At 41.0% G+C, this 23,410-nt stretch overlaps 1 protein-coding gene across 1 annotated transcript in view; it reads left to right on the top strand.

Annotated features, from left to right (window-relative positions):
* The first annotated feature begins 434 nt into the window (after window positions 1–434).
* NDRG1 (N-myc downstream regulated 1) overlaps window positions 435–23,410 on the top strand; it is a 26,079-nt gene continuing 3,103 nt past the window's right edge. Inside the window, exons 1-13 of the mRNA XM_009323366.1 lie at window positions 435–511; window positions 2,473–2,508; window positions 9,698–9,803; window positions 11,537–11,657; window positions 13,617–13,679; window positions 15,362–15,422; window positions 15,881–15,967; window positions 17,518–17,574; window positions 18,533–18,636; window positions 19,022–19,078; window positions 20,025–20,076; window positions 20,851–20,898; window positions 22,463–22,498. Of these exons, the coding sequence (XP_009321641.1) occupies window positions 449–511; window positions 2,473–2,508; window positions 9,698–9,803; window positions 11,537–11,657; window positions 13,617–13,679; window positions 15,362–15,422; window positions 15,881–15,967; window positions 17,518–17,574; window positions 18,533–18,636; window positions 19,022–19,078; window positions 20,025–20,076; window positions 20,851–20,898; window positions 22,463–22,498 (891 nt within the window). The 5' untranslated portion in view covers window positions 435–448. The remainder of the gene's footprint in view (window positions 512–2,472; window positions 2,509–9,697; window positions 9,804–11,536; window positions 11,658–13,616; window positions 13,680–15,361; window positions 15,423–15,880; window positions 15,968–17,517; window positions 17,575–18,532; window positions 18,637–19,021; window positions 19,079–20,024; window positions 20,077–20,850; window positions 20,899–22,462; window positions 22,499–23,410) is intronic.

Below are 23,410 nucleotides of genomic sequence, written 5' to 3'. Positions count from 1 at the left end.
TCTGGGGGATGGAGAGGGAGCCTGCATTAAAAAAAAAAAAAAATCAGAAACAAGTATTCAAGCTAATTTCAGAAGGTGGCTGTGCAGATTTGGCTATGCCTCCTTTCACCTGTGAAATGACAGTTTCCATGACACTCTTTATACTGGTCCCTGCCCTGCTTCCTTCAGCATTCCCTGTTTTGAAGCTGCCAAACTTCTGTTTGATCTTGCAGCCTTAATATTTCTTTAATCTCATATTGTGCAGGAGTGTGTATATAAATAAACCAGGGAGGCATTTTACAAGAGATTCATAACCTTCTTGCAAAGGTCTTTTAAACTATAACCTGAGACAGTGGGTCATTGGTGGGGGCGTTGGGTGGAGCAGGATCTTTATTTGTTCCTGTATTTAATCTTTGATGCAAGCTGAGAACAAATCTTTTTTCATCTTTGCAGATATCAGCTACTGACCATGTCAACAGAGTTCCAGGATGCTCACCTTGCAGAGGTGAAACCTCTGGTGGAGAAGGAGGAGGTAATTATTTTAAAGCTTTTTAGAATTTACGTGTTTTATTTCACGGCTGCTGTTGGAACTGCACATGTGTTCTTAGATTAGTTCTGACATATCGTATGGAAGAAACAAGTAGGAGAAACTGGAGATGGAATAAGAGTGGGTTGTGTTTTTTTTTTAAAGAATGCAAAACTGAGCCTTAATTATTTGCTCTTTCTTGGTCTTTGGTTTTACTCTTCTCTAGTGCTAGTCTGGTGGTGACATTTTTTCTTTTCTGAATAATGACAGCTCTGGGTGTCTTAAGCTATTTTGAATGATGCCAACTGGGCAATCTTATGGACATCCTTCTACACCTATAGATTTCTCAGTGTAAAGATACAGACTTTGCTCTCTCACCTACCGTTCAAGGAGGCACATAAAGAGCCTTTACTTTTCTTTTGGGCACATCTGAGTCCGGAGGTACGACTGTGCCCCATCTAGCCGTCTCTGACTGCACTGAGCTATGAGTTACAGTCAAACTGCTACCAGGTCTGCAGCCAGCTGGGTGTGCACAAGCCGCAGCCTTTCCTCTGGGGCTGCAGTGTAGAAACACCCTAGCCTTTTTTTTGCTTAACCTTGTTGTACTTCTTTCCATTTGTTTTTGCACCATTTTCTTAAAAAATCTGCCCACAGCATCTGGGTTCAGTGGCTGTCTGACTCTTCGGTGGTAGCAATACTCTGTGCTTCGGTATGTTCATGGCAAATAATTCACTGTAATATGTGAAGGAACCTCTCAGCTTTTTTCTTGAATCAAAACTAAGATTTTTTTTTTGTTCCCAATGATTGTAATTCTTGACAATGACGTATATAAATGTGTTGTTTTTTTTCTGGTTTTCTGCACTAGAACTATTCATTGCTCTATCTGCTACTTTCTTTTTTATTCCCTACCTCTTTTGCGTAAACACTTCAGAAAATCATTTCCATTTGCGACTGCAGTGAAATGGCTAGAGAAACTTTAAACACAGCTCCTTTGCCAAGGACATTGCATGAAAGCAGAGCTTGTTTGGATACCAGTGAATGCAGCACTCAAACTTTTCAGAAACTAAGATTCCTTTTTAATGCCAATATTGTTCAGTAGTAGCAAAGCAAAGAAGATACTAAGCAGAAGTCTTACGGGTACTGAAATACCTTTGGTTCAAAGTTCAGAAATACCTTAAAACACTGATCAACTTCCTGGGTTTCTGTAGCACGTAGATCAAAAGTAGGAATCCTGACAATTAACCCTATATGCTTTGATTCACGATGTTACCTTAGGTTTTGTCTATGCGGGGAAACCAGCACAGACTTTGATTTCCCCTGTGGCCATTCTTAACATAGATGAAGGAAGTTACTTTGAGAAAGTGGAAAGGATTGCCCTGAAGGACACTCAGCAGATACTAAGGTTAACAGTGGAGCTGGTGTTGAGTGGGTGATGCACTCTGAAGTCGCATCCTGGCTTGTTGTGCTTAGGTGTCTTCTACAGCTGAGTCTTCGTTCATGAACAGTGATGAGCCTTATTTCGTATGCTGTCTATACGAATGCCACATATACTCATTCCTTTCAACTCTAGACCCCACTGGAACAACAGTGTATGAAACTAGCTATGTTTAAAAGGTCGTGAGACCAACAGTATAGTAAGATTAAAAGCCAGCATATTGTCTGGAGCTAAGGCTGATGTAAAATTACTTCCACAAGCTCAGTCAGCTCTTTAGCTACTTGTTTGTATGTACAGGACACTGCCTAACGGCCTAAAGATCAAGGCTCTATAGTCTTGTCATAATTACGGGTTGGACTGCAATGCTTTGAGGTCCACCATCTGAGACGATAGCAGATGACAGCAGCTGTATTGCTTCTGACATCTTACGTCCTTAATTTACCTAACTGGTGGGTTAGAACACGTGTGTCCCAGCGCAGATTTCTGTAGCTGCTAAAGTTACCTGCATTAATGCTTTAAAATCTCTTCACAGGCTATCACTCGTCTCCTTCCAGACTTTGATGTTCAGGCAAGTAAAGATATTCTTCTCTTTTTTTTTTTTTTTTGGTAAAAGGGGAAACTGAATTGACATTCGAGAAAACAGCAAAATGTGATCAGAAATGACTGACTGCTCGCCAGAAATACTGTTACTGTGGGAGAGGGGTCTGAATGGGGCTCTGACATAGCGATGTGAAGGGGACTGCAGGAGGTCTTTTCAGACTGAAGCTGAGAAAGTTTCATCCAAAAGAGGTGTCTGGATTGCAAGCAGCTCTATTCTTGCTAAGAGAATGAGATTCTTCAGCAGTGGCAGTGAAAGCAAAATATTCCCCTCCCACATGGTCACACACTTTCCCCAATTAATTTGCTTTCATTGGTGGTGCGCATGCATTTCCTCAGAGGAAATGTCCCTCTTGATGTATCCCGTTATGCCATTGAAAGTTTCCAAAAGATTCCTGAAGCCTGTGGAATGGTGGAAGGTGCTAAGCAATCAATTTTGCCCCTAACGAGAGTGACGGTAGTTTCCGTATGTGCATTTACAGCCACAATATGAGTTCATAAAGTGCACCACTAGGTCAGATGGTGGCTTTCCACTTTCCCCATGTGTCATGCTTTTGAGAAGTGACTTTGTAACTCTCTCAGCTCCTCTTGTGTATTATTTTATTGCCATTTGGGCTTCTGACTGAGAAGTTTGTCCTCGCTGGTTCTTAAGCTGAGACTAAGGAAAAGCACTGCTGTCGGAGTCAGGCTAGGTTGAACTGGGAGGGAGACCAGCGAGCTTGTACGTGCCTCGACCAAAAAGAGCAAGCGGTGTATTTCCCTCGCTGAGGACAGGAAGGAGTATGTGTTGGGAAAAGAGGCTCGCCGGGTGTCTTATTTTTGTCAAGGGGGTGTAATGAGGGAGGTAGATTGTGCAGGAATACAGAAAGCTCTTAAATTGTTCTAGTCTCTTGAACATGCAGGCAGAGGTCCTTGGAGGAAATAACCCTTCTGTACATTGTGGCATGTTGCACTTTATTTGCGCCTGTCTATATTTTTATTCAATGCTGTCCAAATTGGTTAAAAATCCAGCACAAACTCAGCAGTCCTTTCCCTGGAAATGAAGGAGGACAGTTATCTCAAACATCTTTATCATCTTTCAATGGCTCTTACTTCTATAGTAAAACTGTAGTTTACATTAATCCTGCATCTTCCCCCTCATCCTTTCTAATGATGAAATCTGCTGCCTGAAGTCTTGACAAATACAAGTTAAAGTTGTCACCATGCGGCTTCCTGCAGGACTGTGCACAGCATGGAAGAAGCTTTCTGTTTGGGTCCGGATTGATCACTTGTTGTAAATAAATCTGAATCCCAGATTAAGTCTGCCAACAGGAATACTGCAGTAGTTTGATTACGAATCCAGAAGTGACCCATATTTCATTTCTATTCTTGGCAGAAATTTGCTTGGTTTGTAAACCATGTGTATATATAGATTTTTTTTTTAACTTGCAAGATCAAATTCTCTAAGCCTTTTTGGGTTTTTTTTCCATGTTTTGGATTAACTGTCGCTAATCCAGACCAGTGGTTCTTGTCATTTAGCCCTGTTCTGCCAGCTCTTGCTTTTTTAATGATCTTTCTTCGAGTTTAATCTTTGGTTGTTCTAGTTCAGGAAGGAAAAATGTGGAAGAACAGTCTCAATCCGTTATGTTAAGAACTGCCACTGCAAAGGAGGCTTAGCTTTGGTCCTTAAAACCACAAGTACCCTACCTGTGTGTCTTTAAGTTCTTCTGTGGTTGATTTATGAAAAAGGTGGTTTGGAGCTGTTAAGAGAGCCTCGATTACTTAGGTCATTAGAGAAATTCACATGTGGCCCTGGAGGACCCAAGTCACTCAGGACTGACACTGCAACTCATGTGTGCTCTTAATGAGCAACCTGTCCCATGAGCCACACTTGGGAGGAGGATGGACCTGGCCAGGGAAGGAGGTGATCAGCGCTTGGCAGGATGGAACTCCTTATTTAGCCCCTGTGTATGGGTGTGGGTGTCCATCATATCCCTTGCAACTTGCTCTGTCCTTTTGAGGACAAGTTATGCAGTATTCGGTTAATAACCGTGTTTCTGCCACTAGTGACGGTGGCTGCCTGTGAGGTGTGTTGGTTCCAACAATAAATTATATCTAGTTATTCAGATTTGGAAAGAGATAGACTCTTATTTCACATGCTGTCTTAGACAGATTTGAGTTAAACATACCTTTCCATTTTGAAGTAAGCCACTGGTTATTCTCTGGAGTCTCTTTTTCATGGAGTTACTAGGGGATGGCCAAGATGAGATGGAAGAACTGACAGCTCTGAACTACCTCTAGTCAGCACTATATGTCTGTCTGTGGCACCTACCTGAAAATTTAAGTGAAGGTCCCCTGCCTCCCAAGAAGGGGAGTGTTCCTGACCAAACCTGTTTTCGCACAATTAATGATAAACTGGTGCAGGGCAGTGTGCCCTGTGCTGCTTTAGTTCGGCTTAATGCCAAACACATTTTAATTGTATTTCCAGTTTGATGTATTTGCCTATTCTCTCGCTTGGTAGCATTGGAGCTGGCGGAGACCTGGCTTCTCGTCACTCTATATAATTCTCTTAGCTTTGTGTTTCAGAAGTGAGCAGTCCATCAGGAGACTGCTTTCTCAATAACTAAGCAAAACTTTCCGAGCTGTGTGGCAGCGGTAGGTGGCAGAGATGAGTTTGTCCCTTGCAATTCGTGGCTTATGGCCATCTATATCCACCAGCATGCAAGGACCATTTCTGCTTTCCCTCCTCCTCCTCCTGCACACAGAAGAGAAGGAAAGAGCCGCCTTGCAGCGGGAGACAAATCGGCTGGTCCTCATGGTGCGATGGAGTGGGTTTCCCACAGGCATCGGTGGATGCAGTTTGGGGCTTTGCAGCATGTTACACGGATTTCCTCGTCCTTTTAGGTCTCTGAAGGAAAGGGATGGGGGTGATTGTAGTTTTGTGCTTTTGCAGAGCAGTGTGACCCAGTGCTAATCGGGCTAGGAAGAATTCTTGGGCAGAACTATCGCAATAATCTGCTTCAGTTCCTGCACCAAAGTTTTTGTTACTGGCATCCACCTTAGCAGAGTCACATTTACATCTAAAGTCATCATACTTATTAATGTACCCAACTCACAACCTAAATAGGGGAACCTTTTTCTTAATACTGCTAATTCAAAATAGAAGTCTTAAAAAAAAAAAAAGAAAAAAAATAGCTGGACAGGTGGGCATTGGGGTTTTAGAATAACATAAGATGAATTGAAATAACTATTTTAGAGTAGAAAAAGCTAGGGGAAAATGCTAAATAACCTCAGGGCAAAGGGAATTTGAAACCCAACATCACAATACCACGTTAAAAGCTCAAATATATTTGATCTTCAAGATATTGGAAAAAAGAAGTGAAAAATAGCATACGCAGGTATTAGTGTATTAAATTTCTTAAGTAATGTGAACTTAAAATCTGCTGTCTCTTAGCAATTTAAAAGTGATTTAAATCCTCTTCAAAAGCTCTGAAGCATTTCCCTCAGTTCTGAGGTAAGAGAAGGGAGGTGTATTTAACAGGCATAATATAAATTAAAATAAAAGCATGAGATGGTAATTGAGGATTAAGTATATTTGAAAGCTTTAAAATAATCTTGATGGAATGCAGTATTTTACTTAAAATATAAAATATGGCATTTTTAGCAAAATGTGCAATGTGTGTGTGGTTTTCCTTTTTAGATATCTAAAGCATTTTGGTTGCATATCCCATACTTCAGAAAACAACCTGTTCATAAGCATGTTCCTCAATCCATGTCTTCCTTAGCCAGGGTAGAGAGGGGAAGGAATAAATGAGCTCTCCTGTGTTATGGACTTACAAATTGGCTCTAACCTCATGACAAAACGTCAAAAAATGTCACTTGACACAAAAATAAAATCTACTTTAGAATGGATCAGCTCCTTCAAATTAAGATAGCCTCTCTTAAATTGCAAGTATCAAAAGTATTTTTGTGTCTATTTTAGGGCACTAAGACAAGCCTGCACCTCTGTTAAAGTGAGAGATGTGAACAGATGGTGTGTTTGTCTTTATCCTTCTATCGGATTAGCGTACGTTGGATTTTTTTCCAAGATGGTGTTTTAATATAAATCAGTTGAAGAGCCTCTTACTATAATGTTGACATTGATTGGGATGTGCTGCCATCTGTTTTCAGTGCTCTGCATTTTGAAAACATCCATCCCTACATCACGTAGACAAACCTCCTGATCTTTAATAGGATCAATAGGGATGTGAAGTTGTTGGTTTGATGTCACCGAAGAAACTGGTTTGAATTGATTGGTTTTTAGGAGAACATTTTGGGTATTCGTTGTTAAGAATTTGCGCTAATGGAAAATAGCACAACCCTTTTGAATTAGGGGAGTCTTACTGTGAAGATAATGAGGAATTAAACCAGTTGTTAAACTGACTGTGATTCATGCCAGTAATTAGGAGTATGGTCGCCTGTTGTCTCTGAACTATTTTTAGTTGACGCTGAGTTTGAACTAGGCTCAGGCTTCTAGTTCCAGAAGAATTAGCTGTGGAGGTCAGTGGGATGTGCAGGTTCGAGGGTCTGGCTTTACCTACCATGAACAGATTTTTTTCTTTCATGCACAAAGGAAGAAGGTCCCAAATCTTGAAAGGTGATCCCTCCTAAGAAAACACACTTCTAGGTTTTCAGTGCTGTTACTGGAAGGATCTAGCAATAAAAATCTGATGATACAAAATACCTTATTAGTCTCTGAGGAGGAAATAATTTCTATATTCCACACTCAGCAGGAGGTGTGTTACACAATATCGTTTACTCTCATTACTGGTATTAAGGTTGCCAAACTATTGATTTTTATGCTTTGTATTGAAAATTATCTAGAGTACAGAAGGCAGGTAGAATGTGGAAAATACTAATTGCTGTTATTAATTGCTAGCTATTGCTACTGCAAATCTCTTCTGGAGTATTGTATAATGAATATACCTACAATACCCTATTTTCTGCCAAAATGAAACTTACAGTAACATTAGTATGACTGATGTAGGAATACTTTAGACTAAATGTTGCTTATCTACTTTGGAAAATACTAGATTTCAAACATTTAAAGTCCTTGTTTTTGTTGTTGTGAAGAATGATTCTGACTTACACTAAGACTTCAATGTCTTTTGTGTTCTTACTGGAAACTTTACTCCTGGCTTTTAGGAGAGAACTTGCTTCTGATTTAATTTAGAATGAATTTGGGGTGTTCTAGCATTTGAGATAACAAAACCTGAAATGAAGCTAAACTTATCAAAACCTGATGGAAACAGCAACAGGAAAGACTGTACTAATTCCCGAATTTGAAATTTGGCACTTTGTACATTGTGTGGCAGCGACTTAGTTCATCTTTGATGCCTGAGCTCTATTTAGTAAGTACTTCTCCTGATCAAACCTGATTCAAATCCTATTTAAGAATGGCATCCTCATGAATTAGTCTGTTTTGGTTTTTCTAGCTGGGCATTATGGGAGTCATAAGCCTATGCAGGGTAGCAGCTTGTCTATATAACCTAGTTTCCTACTTGGACGAAGCAGAAACCAGCTACTGTTCTCTGTCTGACTTGCTGGATTTATCACCCTGTTTTGCCTAAAGATGGTGCTGGATGTGGAGGATTCAGCTTACCTGCTAAATAATGCAGTGAGTATGCAGAGGAATGAATCTCTAAGGAGACATAAAAGCTGACCATTAGTGTTTCAATGGGGTATAGTTCAGATAGCAGTGATGCTCAGCTCGCCCGGACTACGAGTCAGGGGCAGATCTTGATTCGTTGCTATGCTTGTAACTTAAAATGGATGTAAATGTGTAATTGCAAAGAAAATAGGTGAAATGTGGAATGGTGTTTCCTAGCATCCTTATTTTCAACAAAACACGTGGTGTATTTCATGTATCAAATTACCAAGCTGGGATTTAGATCAAATTAATACCTCAAATCTCAGAAGAGCTTCTGCGTTTTGCTCTGTAAAGGTTTTCACAGAGGCTGTACGCACCTGATTTCTACAGTATAATTTGTAATAAATTTGAATTTAACTTGGACTTTGCCTCTGGGCATTACTGCACGGAGCAAGTCAAGCAAGCTGGGCAGCAGCAGACAGTACACTGTACTGAATGACACAGATATCTGTGTCCTGTACAGTAAATAAAATATTCTGATGAAATGCTAAGACTGGCTACTAACTATATACTGCCTTGACTGTTATGCGAGTATAACGGTACTGTAAATGTGTCATAAATAACTGTTGTTTTACGATTCCCTTTATACATGTTGGCAAAATAACAAATTGTTTATACCCATCTGAATTTCAAGTGCAAAAGAAACAAAAAAACTGTTCCATATGTTGTGGATGTTAGTACAACCCAAGTCACATCTAACTTACATAGACATCCAATAGATAAAAGATGGTACTCAGGGGGACTTTGATTTGATAATAAAGGTGTCCTTAGCTTTAAGATCGTTAAATAGTACAAACTCCTGTTATGTCAAATAATAGCAGTATGCTTCTTAACGTTGTTTCTCTGATAATCGCCACAACAATGTTGTGGATATGCTGCTCTATAGCAAACTTGAGACAGTTGGGTTTATGGTCAGGTCTATACATAGCAAGCCATAAAGCTAACATATGTGGCTGTCGGGTTTATTGGGGAAGGCTACTATAATCACAAGGCCCCACGGTGTGATAAGTCTTTATGGTGAATACAGGCTACTTAATACTGCTTTCTTTGGGGAATAGTAGTTATTTGCTGAGTTAAAGTCCTTTTCCTAGAAAACAGAAGTATTTTCTTTTGGCAACTTGCGTTATAGTTGTAAGCTGTTATTATTTTAGGTGTCATTGCACCGAACTGCTTTCTTTTTTTTCTTTTTTTCTCATGCTGCCTTTTAATGAGGTTAAAAACTATTTAACTATTGCCTCAGCATCTGCTTAGAGCTAGCAGCTTAAGTGCTTCTGTAGTTGTCTGTGGACTGGAGTAGATGACAGCTGAATGTAAAACGTTAGCAGAGAGCCCCCACCATGAGGAAGAACGGGGTGCGTTAGCACGGGAATTGCGGAGACCCCCAGGGCTGCGGGCAGACCCTGGGATGGGGCAGGACCTGTGCTCATGGTCACGCAGAGGTCTGCTGCAGCGGCGGACAAGCCGCTAACAGATTCCTCCTGTTCTTTGCCAGGAGCAAGATGTGGAGACTGTGCATGGCTCGGTCCATGTCACCATGTGTGGGACTCCCAGAGGGAACCGCCCAGCTATCCTCACCTACCATGACATCGGGCTGAATCGTAAGCAGACTTTTTATTTGATAGCACAGGTATGGCCTGGCTCCTTAACACTACTGCCGTAATCAAAGGTGCGGAAGCGGCGATGGTTTGGAAACCTTTCCCAGGTCCTTGCTTGTTTATGTGCATTGTAACCTGTTAGGTGGTACCCAGTTCCTTTCTTACAGCAAGTTTAATTCTCAGATTTTTTTATCCTCACAAAGTAAATAATTGGAATATTTCACTTAAAGGAGCCAAAGATCTTTGATAGCTTATAATGACCATGTATAAATGCTGTAAAAACATCTGTAGGGGGTGGCCGAGGGTATATTGCCAGCAGGGTTGAAAACAACATTGCTGGTGCTTTGTCTTAGGTTCCTGTCTGATAACCAGTCTTATGCTGCTGTGGGTTTATATGAATTACATGTCAAATCAGGATGACAAAATGAGTGCTGGCATTGTGTCTTTAGCCAGTATTAAGAAAATAACTTTAAGTGCCTTTTACCTTATCTGTCATATCCAAGAATATAATGACCTGGTGTTGGGTTGACGGTTGGACTCGATGATCTTAGAGGTCTTTTCCAACCTTAATGATTCTATGATTCTGTGACCTAATATCCAGATCTGCTCTAATTTGTTCTTTTCACCAGTACTGTTTGCTTCACACAATTTACTGTTTCTTAATCAGTTATCAATATTTACACTTAAAAACACCTGCAGATCTTTAAAGTCTGGCTGTTGCTGGGGGGGCGGATATTACTCATAAGAAAAAAATGTGTTTTCTTGCCTGTTTTTTGTGGAACTGCCTTACTTTATTTTGGATTTTCAGTGGATCAGGGCAGAGCTTAATCTGGATCCCATCTTTGAATAAGACTTTTTTCTTTCTAGAGTTACAAAGTCTATTTTTATGGTGAATAAACTTTCCCTTTCTTGCACATTCTCCTAAAGCTGATTTGAGCTAAAAATGTTTTATATTTTGCAATGATTTTACTTGTAGTGTGAAGACATTCAGAACACACACAGAACGTTGAACCGTTTTCTAGGAATCTCAAAGACGGTGCTACAGAATTCATGCTTTCCACTCCAGGAGGAAAATATGCTAACCGTCTCCCCACATTAATATTATTTAAAAATCAGAAATCAAATCACCTCAAAGTTGGGAGCCTACAGCACTGAGTATCCCAGAAGGACGCTTTTGTCTTGAGCTGCCTGCAGCAGCTGATCATGTAATGTTTATCTTGTAATATTTGGGCAAAAGCACAAGTCACGATCTCAGCCTTGGATACTTTTTTCCTCCATCTGTTTTGACACAAGCCAAAGAAAAATGACTGGACAAGTAAATGGGTAATTTCATCTAAGCTAAAACCTGGGATGAATACACCTGACTGTATTTTATTAGTATTTTAACTTTGCATAAAGAATAATTTTTTGAGATTTTGGTGCACCAAGCAAATACTTCTGGCAGGTACCAAAGTAACATGGATAAATCTTATCTGGCCATGAGGAAGGAGCTGTTCAGAGTTTTTGCTTCAAGGAATTAAAGCAAATTGGCACAGGTTGCTTTGTAGCAGGGCTTCACTGGTCTTTCCTCCTCAGAGATAAAGGACTGCCACTTTTCCCAGGCAATAACATAGCTCACCTGATTGAACCAACTTTTCATTAATTTGCAGGACAGGTTAATAAATAATTTTATTGTAGTTGAAAACTTACTATTTTCCCTCAGCATAATTATTCCATATTTTCTTTTCCTTCTCAAGATAAAACTTGCTTCAATCCTCTCTTCAACTTTGAGGATATGCAGGAAATTACCCAACACTTTGCAGTCTGCCATGTGGATGCACCTGGTCAGCAGGATGGAGCACCGTCTTTCCAAGCTGGGTGAGTTGTCAGGGAAACAGCCCGTGCTTTCAGAGTTATCCTCTTTCTGGAAAAAGAGTCTTGATCTGCAGTTTAATTAAAAAGCACTTGCAGCAAACACAGTAGTTGGCTTTTGAACTTAAATCCTGATGCTCTATTTCTAAGGTACTGGAGCTCTGGGAGCTCTGTTGCGTTGTGCCAGTTCACAGTAGACTTTGGGGCTGTAATTTTGTGTTTTATCTCTGATAACTAGACTGCTTGTAAAGCAGTTCCTTGACAGATGTCTACATCTGTCAGTTTAAATATCGAGTTACGTTGTTTTGTAATGGCATCCTGAATAAAAATACAAAACTAAATTGTTACTATAAACAAGATAGGCATTAGCCATTATATAATGTCCTTCCTAAATCCATGTTTTTTATGAAATGGCAGCATGGTAGATATTGATAAGTAGACTTGATAACCAACCCGGAAAATCCAAGTTGTTGGACAATAACAAAGTGAGGTACCCCCCAGAATATCACAGATAGCTGTATACTTCTGACTGTGTGTCACGAATGATGCTGTAACTCTTGGAAACCTTGTGTGCCATGACCACAAATGAGACAGATTTGCCTTAAGGTGCCCCCTGGGTAAGAATCAGCTTGGTTGAGGAAGGGAGCAGCTAACATGCCAAGGGGAGGGTACAAGGCAAGGAACAGTTGTTCAGTAAAAACTAGGTATTAAGGAGCTTATATGTACCCTTATTGCATGAGCCAGTCTATTTCCCTTCTTAATTTTTAAGCTGGTCTGATGCTGAGGAGGTCACAATGGGCCAAGTTCTCAGCTAGTGTTAACTACAGTGGCCCAGTTGTCTACCAGAGCAGCCTATAAAGCTATTTCAGTCACCCCCACTTTGTATTTGTTTGAATCATGAGCTTTTAAGTGTCTTAACCCTCATGTCCTGAACAAGCATTAACACTTCTGAGTTGTCAGCTGCATAGGGCAGCCATCGTGATCTATGCTAGTAAAGACCACTGCTTAATAACATCATGATGACAGCACAAGAAGCTGAATTATCTCTCCTAGCCCTCCAGCTGGGAGGCCAGCATGCTCAAGTTAAAAGTCACAGCTGTTGCAGTGACACTAGCTTTTGTCATGACAAGGTTTAGTTTCCCAACAAGAAAATCTAAGAAAATAACTTAAAGTACTTTTGCACTGTTTGTTTTTTTGTTTGGTTTTATTTTGGAGACTAAACTAGAGAATCATTAGGTGTAGTCCTGATGGGAAGCAGAGATTTGGATACATCCTAGGCAGATGTTCTCCAGCTACTTTGGGTGGATTTTTTTCCATGTGCTGCTCGGTTGAGATTTTGCTCAGAATTGCTTTCCCTCAAAATTTTGTATCTGCTCTGCAGAAGGCCAGGAGCATTAACTGACAGCTGTTTTTATTGAACTTCTCAGCAGCTTCGTAGCCCTTCCTGTGCCTTCATTTTCTCCATCAATATTAATAGAAAGCTATTCTTATTTATCCTATGGTAATTTGTGTGTCCCTGAAAACATGCGTGCAAATTATTTGCCAAAGATCTAGATCTCATTGCTGTAGTCTGTGATTCTGCAACACAGGGAAACTTTTTTGTGGTAGACTAGAAGTACAAATGTGGTGAATGTGGTTGGAAACTCACCTCTCAAGTTCAAACTTTTTCATAAGCTTTAAGTGTTAACTTTTCTTGGAAGAGATTCATTATGGTCTGTTTTGCTCTCTGCCAGACCAGACATCTATCATCCTGTAACTCACATAAAGTACCATCTAGATTATGCTCATATTTCTGCTAAATTACTTACTTGTGCTTGCTCCTGATTTAAATTCAGGTCATACTGTCAATGATCTCGTAATGAGCACATTTGCTGTTAAATCTACAGTGACCGCTGTGTCTCTAAACATCCCAGCCTACTCTACTGCAAGTGGTGTAGTAACTCCACAAACACGTATTTGTTGTAGGTACGTGTATCCATCCATGGATCAGCTGGCCGAAATGCTTCCCGGAATCCTGAAACAGTTTGGGTGAGTGCAGAATTACTTACTTTTCCTCATTCTTCTCTCTATGTGGCACACCGAAAGAGCAGGGCAGAGCAGATATTCGCCTGTGCTGCCCCCTGAAGCTTTGGTCTGGCTACCTGGCATTTTGTTTGCTAGAATTATGGTTGTGGTTGTTTTTTAATTCCTCTGTTATAGATGAATCACTTCTGCCTTTGTTTCTGAAAGAGCTTATTTTTTGGCCTTCTTTGAAATGTCTGTTTATTTTTAAACGGGAAGCAACTTTGAGTGAAATCCCATGTGCCTAATTTAGGGGCTTCCTCTAGTATTTTCTATGTGTTGCCCTCACAGGGGCAGGGCACAGACAATCTGTTCTTCCCACTGTAACAACCCACGTTTTCCTGTGTGGTTAGCAGAAAAAAAACGTGGTCCCATCTGAAGATGCTTACTGTTTTGTTTCTGTGGCTTGAGTGTCTCAGGGGATCAGTCCAACCTCCTTAAGCCTCTTCTACTACCAAGTGCTGATGCCAGATTGCCAGTGTTGAAGGACCTGGTGGCAGTGTTCCTCTGTTGTCTATCTGCAACAGGTTTAGGTGTGTGTCCTCCCTTAAAGCTTAGCTTTAGCAGGAGCCGTAGCTGAGAAAAGCACCTTATCTGCAGAGTTGGTGCTCCTGGTACACAATGAAGATTGCAGGTAGGCACCTCCAAGGGGTTTGCAGACCAAGCAGAGAAAACCTGGCATTCAGGGTTAGGCAGCCTTGAAGAGCAGACAGGCTGGACTGCTGGCGGGGGATTTAGTCTCAGACCAGCACCCCAATTTAGACATTGTTCAGCTGTTGTAACCAGCTCTTGCAATACCTTGGACCAGTTTACCTCACTACCTTCTTAAGAGATGTGTTTTTTGAAATGCCTGATATAAGGCACAGTGTTGCCAATTCTGCTCTTGCACTGAAAAAAATGCTGACGTAATGTCAGTACCTTGAAAATCAATTAAACTGGAGTGTACTTACAAAGCCTCAATTTAATATTGCTAATGAGAATGAAATCTATCCTCAGGTATTTTCCTAAAAGCATTGTATAACCTGTTTTTCTGAGTGGTTTTGTCTAGTCTTCCCTTCCACGTATTTTCTAAGACCTTGAAGGTGATGCTTTAAAACCCGTTTCAGTTAATGCAAATATTTGGTTTGTCTCTGCCCTGTTTGGTTATGAAGTTTAAACTTAATCACCCCCATGGCTGGATAGCATGAGAGGTTTGCCTGCCAGCCCCCTGTTAGAGAGGAATCAGCGTCCCAGTTGGATAGCTGTATCGTGGAGGGCAGGGGGAGCCGGGGGAGGGGGGAGCTTTGTATTTCAGATTTCAGGACTGTGTCTTATAAGTTTTTCTGGCAGAGAGTAACCGTTTCCTTCCAGGAGCAGAACAATGCTATGGTTGCTCAGTATATTTACTTAAAGATAAGTGAGAATTGCTGCTGCCCTGCAAATGCATGAGGACCAGCATCCTGCAAATCTGCCAATAACAATCCAGCTGCTACGTCGAGCTCCTTACTGGGGCCGGTGGCATTGCTGAGGGTCTACGGTTTACCCGAGCTGCAACCCACCCTTCTGTAGATACACGCTGGCGTGAATGAAAGAGGAAGGCTGCTGATGCAGGTTTGTTTATTTTCAGTGCTGTCTGACTCATTTGTCTCTTCCGTTTAATTGCTGTGCAGGCTGAAGACCGTTATAGGAATGGGAACTGGAGCCGGTGCCTACATCTTAACCAGATTTGCTGTAAGTTTCGTGGAGCTTCCCTAAAGCCTTTAACCCGATTTCCCTGACGTGTTGTCGTCCCCGTAGCGTGTACAGAGAATTCCTGCTCTGCCGTGCCCATTTAAGTAAGCAGTTAGGCTTTTAAGTGAAATACCACAATCTGCGGGATAGCTAATCCAGAAGACCTAGATTTTCCATTTTAAGGCCTGGGCTCTACCCAGTTAATTTGCAGAAGGTTTTTTTAATGGGAGTTCTCTATTTAAACTGAGGGTGGAGAAGAAGTTAAATCTTAATGTTCTCCAGCTGCTCAGTTGAATTGCTTTAATGAAAATTTTTTTTCCATACATACGCTTGTTTAGTGCAAGATAAAACTAGACCTACCGCCTTCCTCCCCAGGAGATAATTTGCTAATTTAAATTTTATGCTGACTGTCAAGTTGCAAAGGATATGCAATGAATCTTAAATCTTTTCTTTTGCAGTTAAACCACGCAGAGATGGTGGAGGGATTAGTTCTCATTAATGTAAACCCTTGTGCTGAAGGTTGGATGGACTGGGCAGCAACTAAGGTAAACATTTTTAAGTTAGAAAAATAAATCATACTGTGAGCCTGTCAAGCATGAGGAGCTGGGCAAGCTTGTGTGTCAAGGCATGGCTGCAGACACAAAATATCCCAGGCTAATTCCTTTGGGGTTTATTTTTCCATTTGCAAACATACCTCCTGTAAGTCTAGTGATAAAAGTAAGTACTTCTAGGAAACAGATACCCATGGTATAATGGAGCTACTGGGTATGGACAATTCTTAAGAGCTAGTGACTGCTGGGGAAAACCTAGTTTAACCTGGACACAAGGTAGTTTTGGGAACAACTTTCAAGTAAACTTGAAGTGTAGTGTAACATTCAGTTCTTTCTTGTCCATGGCTTTGTTTACCAGCACAGTCCAAAATGTGAACTAGAGCACAGAAAAATGTTCAGAACAACATCTTTCAGGTTTCAATCATCTGGCTGAGTCTTAGATGCCAAAAAGACTCAGAAAAGGGCATTAGCTACGGTAACTGTGGACAGATTGTCCATACAACCAGACTTTTAGGGGAAAATGTTCACATACAAAGAAGCTCCTGTTAACTGTATTCTTTTGTAGTTGTAAGAAAGATTGCAATGTGGGAAAACAGGCACTGAGAACTGGTTTCAAAAATCTTCCTGGAACCAGTATATATATAAATGTTACATTACATGTCACTCAGATTTAATCTGTTAAAGCATTTTTCAGAGTAAACTGATGGAAGGCACTTTGTATCATTCAGGGTCATGTCTAAGTGAATGGCAGTTGTTATAAACACTCTGAGAAGTACAAAAATTAGTGCGTCATCTTTTAACCACACATAGAGTCAACCCATTTTAAGTGTCTAGGGTGATATTAAATGTAATGACAACCTTATAATACTGGGAGAAACTTTCCCGAGCTGGGATGTGACATTCTTTCGAGGCTTAGTTACTCATTTTTTTAAAATAATTTTGCATACCAGTTTATTTTGGTAAGTTTGATCTGGAAGTATATTTAGTAACTCCTCTACATTGAGATGTACCAGTTGACCTATTTTGATTATTTCACCCAATGTCTCACTGTAATTCTTCCATATCTGTGCCTCTGCCTTCCACCTCTCAAGTATTGCTGACCTTAAGAGTGCAGCAGGTGCCCTGTATCCTTCTGTCCTTCCAGAGCAAGAGCACATACTCTGGGACATGAGCTTTAGGTACCAGCTCCAACGTATTGTCAGTGTGGGTTGGTAGTGAGGAGATTGGGCAGTGAGGTTAAATGACACCCAAATGGCTGGTTTGCTTGGCGTTCTTGCAGGGAGTGATTCCATATATACCTATGCCACTAGTAGTGTGTTCCCTGTATAACTGTATTAGTAAAGATATCTTATGAGAATGACTCAAATGTAAACAACCCCTAATGGTGTTTTAGTTGGATTGAGGGGAAAAAAATATCAATCCAAGATATTGTACATATAAGGACAGCAGAGAAACATCAATTGGTCCACTTATGGGTAACTGAAAGGTTTCAATTGTTCAAGGATTGTTTTAATATCAGATGCTTAGATAATCTTGCTGTTCAGATTTCAGGTTGGACAAATGCTTTACCAGACATGGTCATTTCACATCTTTTTGGAAAGGTAAGGATGTTTGAAAGATTCCTCTGATTTATTCAGTCATCTGTATTTACCTCCTGGGGCTGGGAGGAGGGGAGAAGCCTTCATTTAAACAACAAAGTACAAAGTTAAACTGTGAGATAGGATTCATACTTGTGTTCCCAGTATTTTGGAGGTGTATGCTGCCATGGGGCTTGCTGTGTCCCGACGACTCAAGTGTATCTATCTCAGTCATGACTACTCTAGTAGGAGCAGCTCCCTGTGTAGACAGCCAACATTTAAACATGAGTATAAGTGTCGTATGTGCTCATGTTCTGAGCAGAATTACCCCACAGATTTTTTTTATACCATAATATACTTGTAACTCTGGGAAAGCTGGTTATTAGTACTAATGGTGCTCTTCAGTGCAAGCCTACTTTAATGGAAAGTGCTATACTGTTTTCTGAGGCTACTTTGCTGTGTTTGAAACTGTTAGTAAATGCAATGGAAAACTCCATTCCAGCAGGACAAGGAACTAATCTATAAAGACTTTAGAACCAAACTGTTTGAAAATGTTAGTGATTGAAGTCCTTGAAGCTTAGTTATTTACCATTGTGAAATTAAGTTCCACATTACATATGTTTGCAAGCTTTCAACATCTGCTTTACCCTGGAAACATTTATTGAGCTTCTTACCCTGAATCTTTTTTTGTTTTAAAACCTCACACTTGTCTGACTGTAACCGTCTGCACTGCGACTACATGTTTTGCAATTGTAAGATCTTGACATTACAACATACTGAAGTTTTTAAAGTGAAAAATGTTGTACTGCAATCGGAGGCTAATGTTAATTCTGGGCGACACCACTGGGTGCTAGAAGTTGTCCCTTCCCTAAAGGTGCACTCCTGTTGTGTAGATATGAGTCTGATACACGACTGCTGTGCCACGTCTTCAGATCCTTTCAGAAAATAGCCCCTATTCTGAACAATTCTGTCTCCACTGTAGGAAGAGATTCACAGCAACCATGACCTGATCCATACTTACCGTCAGCATATTATTAATGATATGAATCAAACCAACCTTCATCTCTTTGTCAACTCTTACAACAGGTAAATACATTTACCTGATTTCTAACTGGAAACTGTTTTAAGAGGCTGTCCAGCTCTTAGAGCCAGTATTACTTGTGTGGTGGAGTTACTTGTATTCCCCCAGTATAAAGTTCTGCTTGACAGTGCCCTCAGGGATCTCAGGTGGTTTGCTTATGGGAGAAGGACCTTGTGTGTTTGTGGGGAGATAAATGGTACACTGGGACTGAACTAAGACATTGAGACTTCAGGCTAAAGTGGTTCTCCATCAGTTGTGGAGGCTACAACATGCATCAGATTGAATTAACATACGTGAGTGTCTGTGCTTTCTCTAAACTAGAAGAGTATGGAAGTATCTGTAAAATTTCAGTGTATCAAGAGCCTTTGTCCTCTCCATTATTTTTTTTAGTCGGCGAGACCTAGAGATTGAGCGCCCTGTTCCTGGTATAAATGTTGTCACCCTTCAGTAAGTATTTTTATTTCCTACCAGTTCACCTGTGCATGATGTGAGCTAAGAGGTGTGATCAATGGGTGCATTGCATATGCATTGCAGAGCTGTAGTTGAACGTGCTTATGTGCTAGAAAAGGATCTTGTAACTTTGTCTAGGAGATAAAACGTTACTGCAAGTCAGGGACCACCGTTAGGAAAACTTCCCCTCTTCAAACTTCAGAGTCATATTAGCTGAAATGGAAAGTTAAGTAGTTCCTGTCACTGTGTGTCTGCAAACTTAGGCTTACAGAGTCAGTACTTGGAAAGTAGATGTACTTAGCTTCACCTGGAAATATGTCCTAGTTAATGGAAACTATAGCTCTGAATGCACTTAAGCTGTGCCTATGCATCCAAGAAAACATAAACAAAACCAAGTAAAAAAAAAACCCACCAACAAATGTTCAGGAAGATGGAGCAGGTATGAGAATGACTATCTGCCAGATCTTCCGCTAATAGCTTTTCAGTTATAATGCAGCTTGTGCAATGGAACAAGTTGTCAAGTCCTCTGCTCAGCTGCTGATGTTTACACACAGGAGACTTTGAGACTCTGCTTCTCTGCCAATCTGGTCGAAATTGGATGGACAGATCCAAAAGTTGGAGCTCAGGGGGCTAGGGGGTGGGGGTGAGACATTGATGCTGATGCCCACATTCAATTTCTTTTAAAAGAAGGAATAAGAGCACTGGGAAGGGCTGATTGCTACGAGGTGGGGGAAAGGACAGGTTCTCAGGCAAGGTATCAGAGCATGTCAGTAGATCTGCAGCTAATACAGTGGATTTGGTGTGTATTTAAAGTGTCTGGAATACAAAACAAATCATTTTCACACACTTAACTGTCTCATCCTTCCAGTAACACAGAATGCAGCTTAGGGCAAGTCCGGGCTGGATCACAGAGATAATACCACTTTTGTGTGCTTCCTTGCAGATGCCCTGTCCTCCTGGTGGTTGGCGACAGTTCCCCGGCGGTGGATGCTGTGGTGTGTATATCGAGCCGTCTTTGCCACCATGCTAATGGGCAGGCGAGCCAAGAAGCTGTGCGAGGCCGGCAGAGCTCATGCCCGCACAGCAACCTCGCTGGCTATTGATCCAGCCCAGCTGGCTCTCCTCTTTCAGACCACGGGAGAGCTGCCATTAATTCTTTGCTGTTTGTCCCCTCTGTCTGTGCCCCATTATTTAATAGCTACTGCGTTAGGAACAATCGCCACAGCAGTTCCAGTGAACCGCAAATATTTTCCTTTAGAGAGGAATCTGCCGCTGGTATTTTAACTTGTTCTGTGGTGTTGGAGCTCTGCCCTGGGTCACTATGGAAGCGAAGAGCTTCTTTTTGACCGCTATAACTCGCCCCAGATGACTGGATGACTTTAAATGTTGTGCCTTAACGGGCATGCCCAGTCTGCTGGCCTGTGGCCATATGGCTGCTCGCTACTTGGGACGCTACCAGATGACCCCCCCCCATCACAAGATAAACAACAGTTGTTGCCACTGGAGTCCCAGAAACGGATAAAAAAAGATCTCAAATTCCCAACTAATGGGTTGGTTTGTACATGGAAAAGAATACAGTCAGAAATGTGAACAGACCTACTTGGGTTTCAAGATGTATATATGTACAAATAGAGTCTTTGCACAGAAGCCTAAGATACCCAATTTAGTCTGTATTAATCCAGAAAACAAGATATTTAATCTGTTTTCATCCAGCAGTTCATAATTAAAATCTTGTGTATAATGCCTTATGCTGCTGTTCTTTAATATAGGTTGAATGCAACTCAAAGCTGGACCCAACAAGGACCACACTTCTGAAGGTAATAACAAGAGCTGTTTTTTTAAAATAAGCATTTCCCTCATTTAAGATCAGCTGGATTAACTAAAAAAGCAGAACCACTCCCATGTGCTGCAGTACAGATAACACGGTGAGAATCCAGTTTGGATGTGGAAGGGCAGTTCCTTCAGGGTAAGAGTATTTTAGTGGGGTAAACCAGACCAGGGGCTTCTTGTCAAAGTTAACAACAGGCAGTTCCTCAGCTCCTCCATTTTAAAACACTAGGGGTGAGACTTGAAATGCTCAGTATTTCACATACCCATAATGAATTTGACTAGAGCTGGCAAAGTTGATCTCGAGGTATTTGGAAAGGTTTAAAAAAGGCATCAGCAGAGTGGAAGTGCAAACCAACTCGTTCTGTTCCTGTGCTTGCCTGTCCCTCAACAGTAGTGTCAGATGAATAGACAGCTGATCTATCAGCCACAGTTTTGTCATCCTGCCTTTTATGTGGACACAGTCCAGGACATCTTACTGTTGGAAATGACTCTGTTTTCAAAAACTTGGTAAAATACACTTCCAAACAGCAAAGCATCGTGCAAAGGCTTTGGCTGATACTTGGCATTCAGAGTATGGATGCAATCTTCAGCTCGTTACTGATGAAGTAAAATGCAATGAGTGTAATAGCATGCAAACGGTGAAACAAATTTGGTCATGCTTCTGCTGGGAACTTTTACTGTATCTCTCTTTATTGAACTGGTCAGTGAAAATTATAATAAACAATGACTTTTTTTCAATGCTTTTTCTGCCTAACATTGAGGAGTTACACTGCTGACCTACCACGTGGACATGGCAGACTCACCCCAAGAAAAAATCTGACACTATCTCAGATCCTCTATCAGTGGCCAGCCTTCGCTCAGTCCAGGGATACGGCTGATGCCAGATCCTGCTACAGGCCTGTTTTGCTGCTAACTAATCCTAGATAGGATTTAGGGTTTCCTGTAATTCACAACTCAACTGTTTTCAGCTTGTGGTGTCCCTTGGAACAGGACTGTTTTTGTTGGGTTTGCTTTGAGGGGTGGAGTGGCAGGAAAAATGAAGTGCTCCAAAAATACTGCATGCACTCAGGATAGCTTTTCTAATTCGGCTTTCCCTGCTTCCCTTGGCAAGTCAGGCTGATGCTTGCCATCTGCAATCTCAGCAAATCGTTTTTCCCTCTCACTGCTGAGGTTTAGGTGTTTGTTCTCTCTCCCCTGTTTGTCATTCAGGTCAATACTGAGTCACCTTATTGTAATTCAGAGCTGAACTTGTAACCAGGACTAATAGGCTAGTTTCTAAGAAACTGGTAATCACTGCCTAGTAAAAAACATTTATTTGTAGCTCCAGCTGATGCTTTGTCTGAGGGTTAAGACACTTTGGGTTTTTCTGGGGTGCAGTTGTAGCATTTATAAACATGCCTGCTTTGATGCCTTCATCTATATGTATGTTACTCACACAACAAAAATAAATGTTTTTCTGCCAGACAGCTAAAAAGGTCATTTTAATATATCCTGAGCATAAATGAGTTCCCCTGGCATTATGCTAACTGGCTGTCCTCATCCTCGTTTCAGATGGCTGACTGTGGTGGGCTCCCTCAAGTTTCCCAGGTAGGATTTGGCTGATGGAAATCCTACTAATCCTGTTCTGCAGCGTGTCAGACTGCAACAAATGGGTGTTTTCCTGTAGGGTACTTGCTGTTCCCAAATGTCAGCCAAAAGGATGGTTATGATTTCACGAATAATGATGTCAGACGGTCATCTGAACTTTCTTTTTTCTTTAAAGGCCAATGAAGCGCAACATTAAGATTGGGAGGGGCTATTATTTCCACTAATTAAGTCTTAACCAAGTAAAGGTCTGAGGTGGGAATGTGGAAGTATTATTTTATGCCTATCTACTAAGCTAACATGGATTAAGGCTTGAGCACTAGTGTTTTAAAAACATACTCTTATTTGGACTATTTATAGTATAGACCAGGAAAGTGGGAGGCAGGAAATAACAACGCTATGTTCTTGCATACACTGACCTGGCTTGACTGAGAATGAACTGGAGTTTCTGAAATATATTTAGGCATAAATTCCAAGGCTGCTAGTAAAACCAGGCTGGGAAAGTTAAAATATACCTGTGCTCTAGTGTTGCTTCACTAAAACAGCTGACCTGTAAATCAGCTTTAGGATATGATGTTTTCTAAACAGATTTCTAAGCAATATAACGTGATGTTCTTGAATTTAAGGAAAAAACTGAATTTGTAATTACCTGCAGCTGAGAAGTCCCTATACAGGCAGTGTGTGCTTTTACAGTGGGAGGGGGGAAAAGGCTTTTTAAAGCCACAAAGGAGTATATGCATTGCTCCTCTCTGATAGAGTCCATTCCCTGAACTGATTCAGATAAAATTATAACAAAACTATAGGCAATATTTACAAGGTCAATAATTGAGGTTGAGGCTTATTTGGCCACTGTGTCAGCAGCAGAGAAAAATAGTGAGTGCCTCACGGCAAGAATGTCAGTCATATGCAGTTGTG

The sequence above is a fragment of the Pygoscelis adeliae genome, unplaced genomic scaffold, assembly GCF_000699105.1.
Source record: "Pygoscelis adeliae isolate BGI_AS28 unplaced genomic scaffold, ASM69910v1 Scaffold103, whole genome shotgun sequence".
Taxonomy (NCBI): domain Eukaryota; kingdom Metazoa; phylum Chordata; class Aves; order Sphenisciformes; family Spheniscidae; genus Pygoscelis; species Pygoscelis adeliae.
This window is presented reverse-complemented; position numbering and strand designations above follow the sequence as displayed.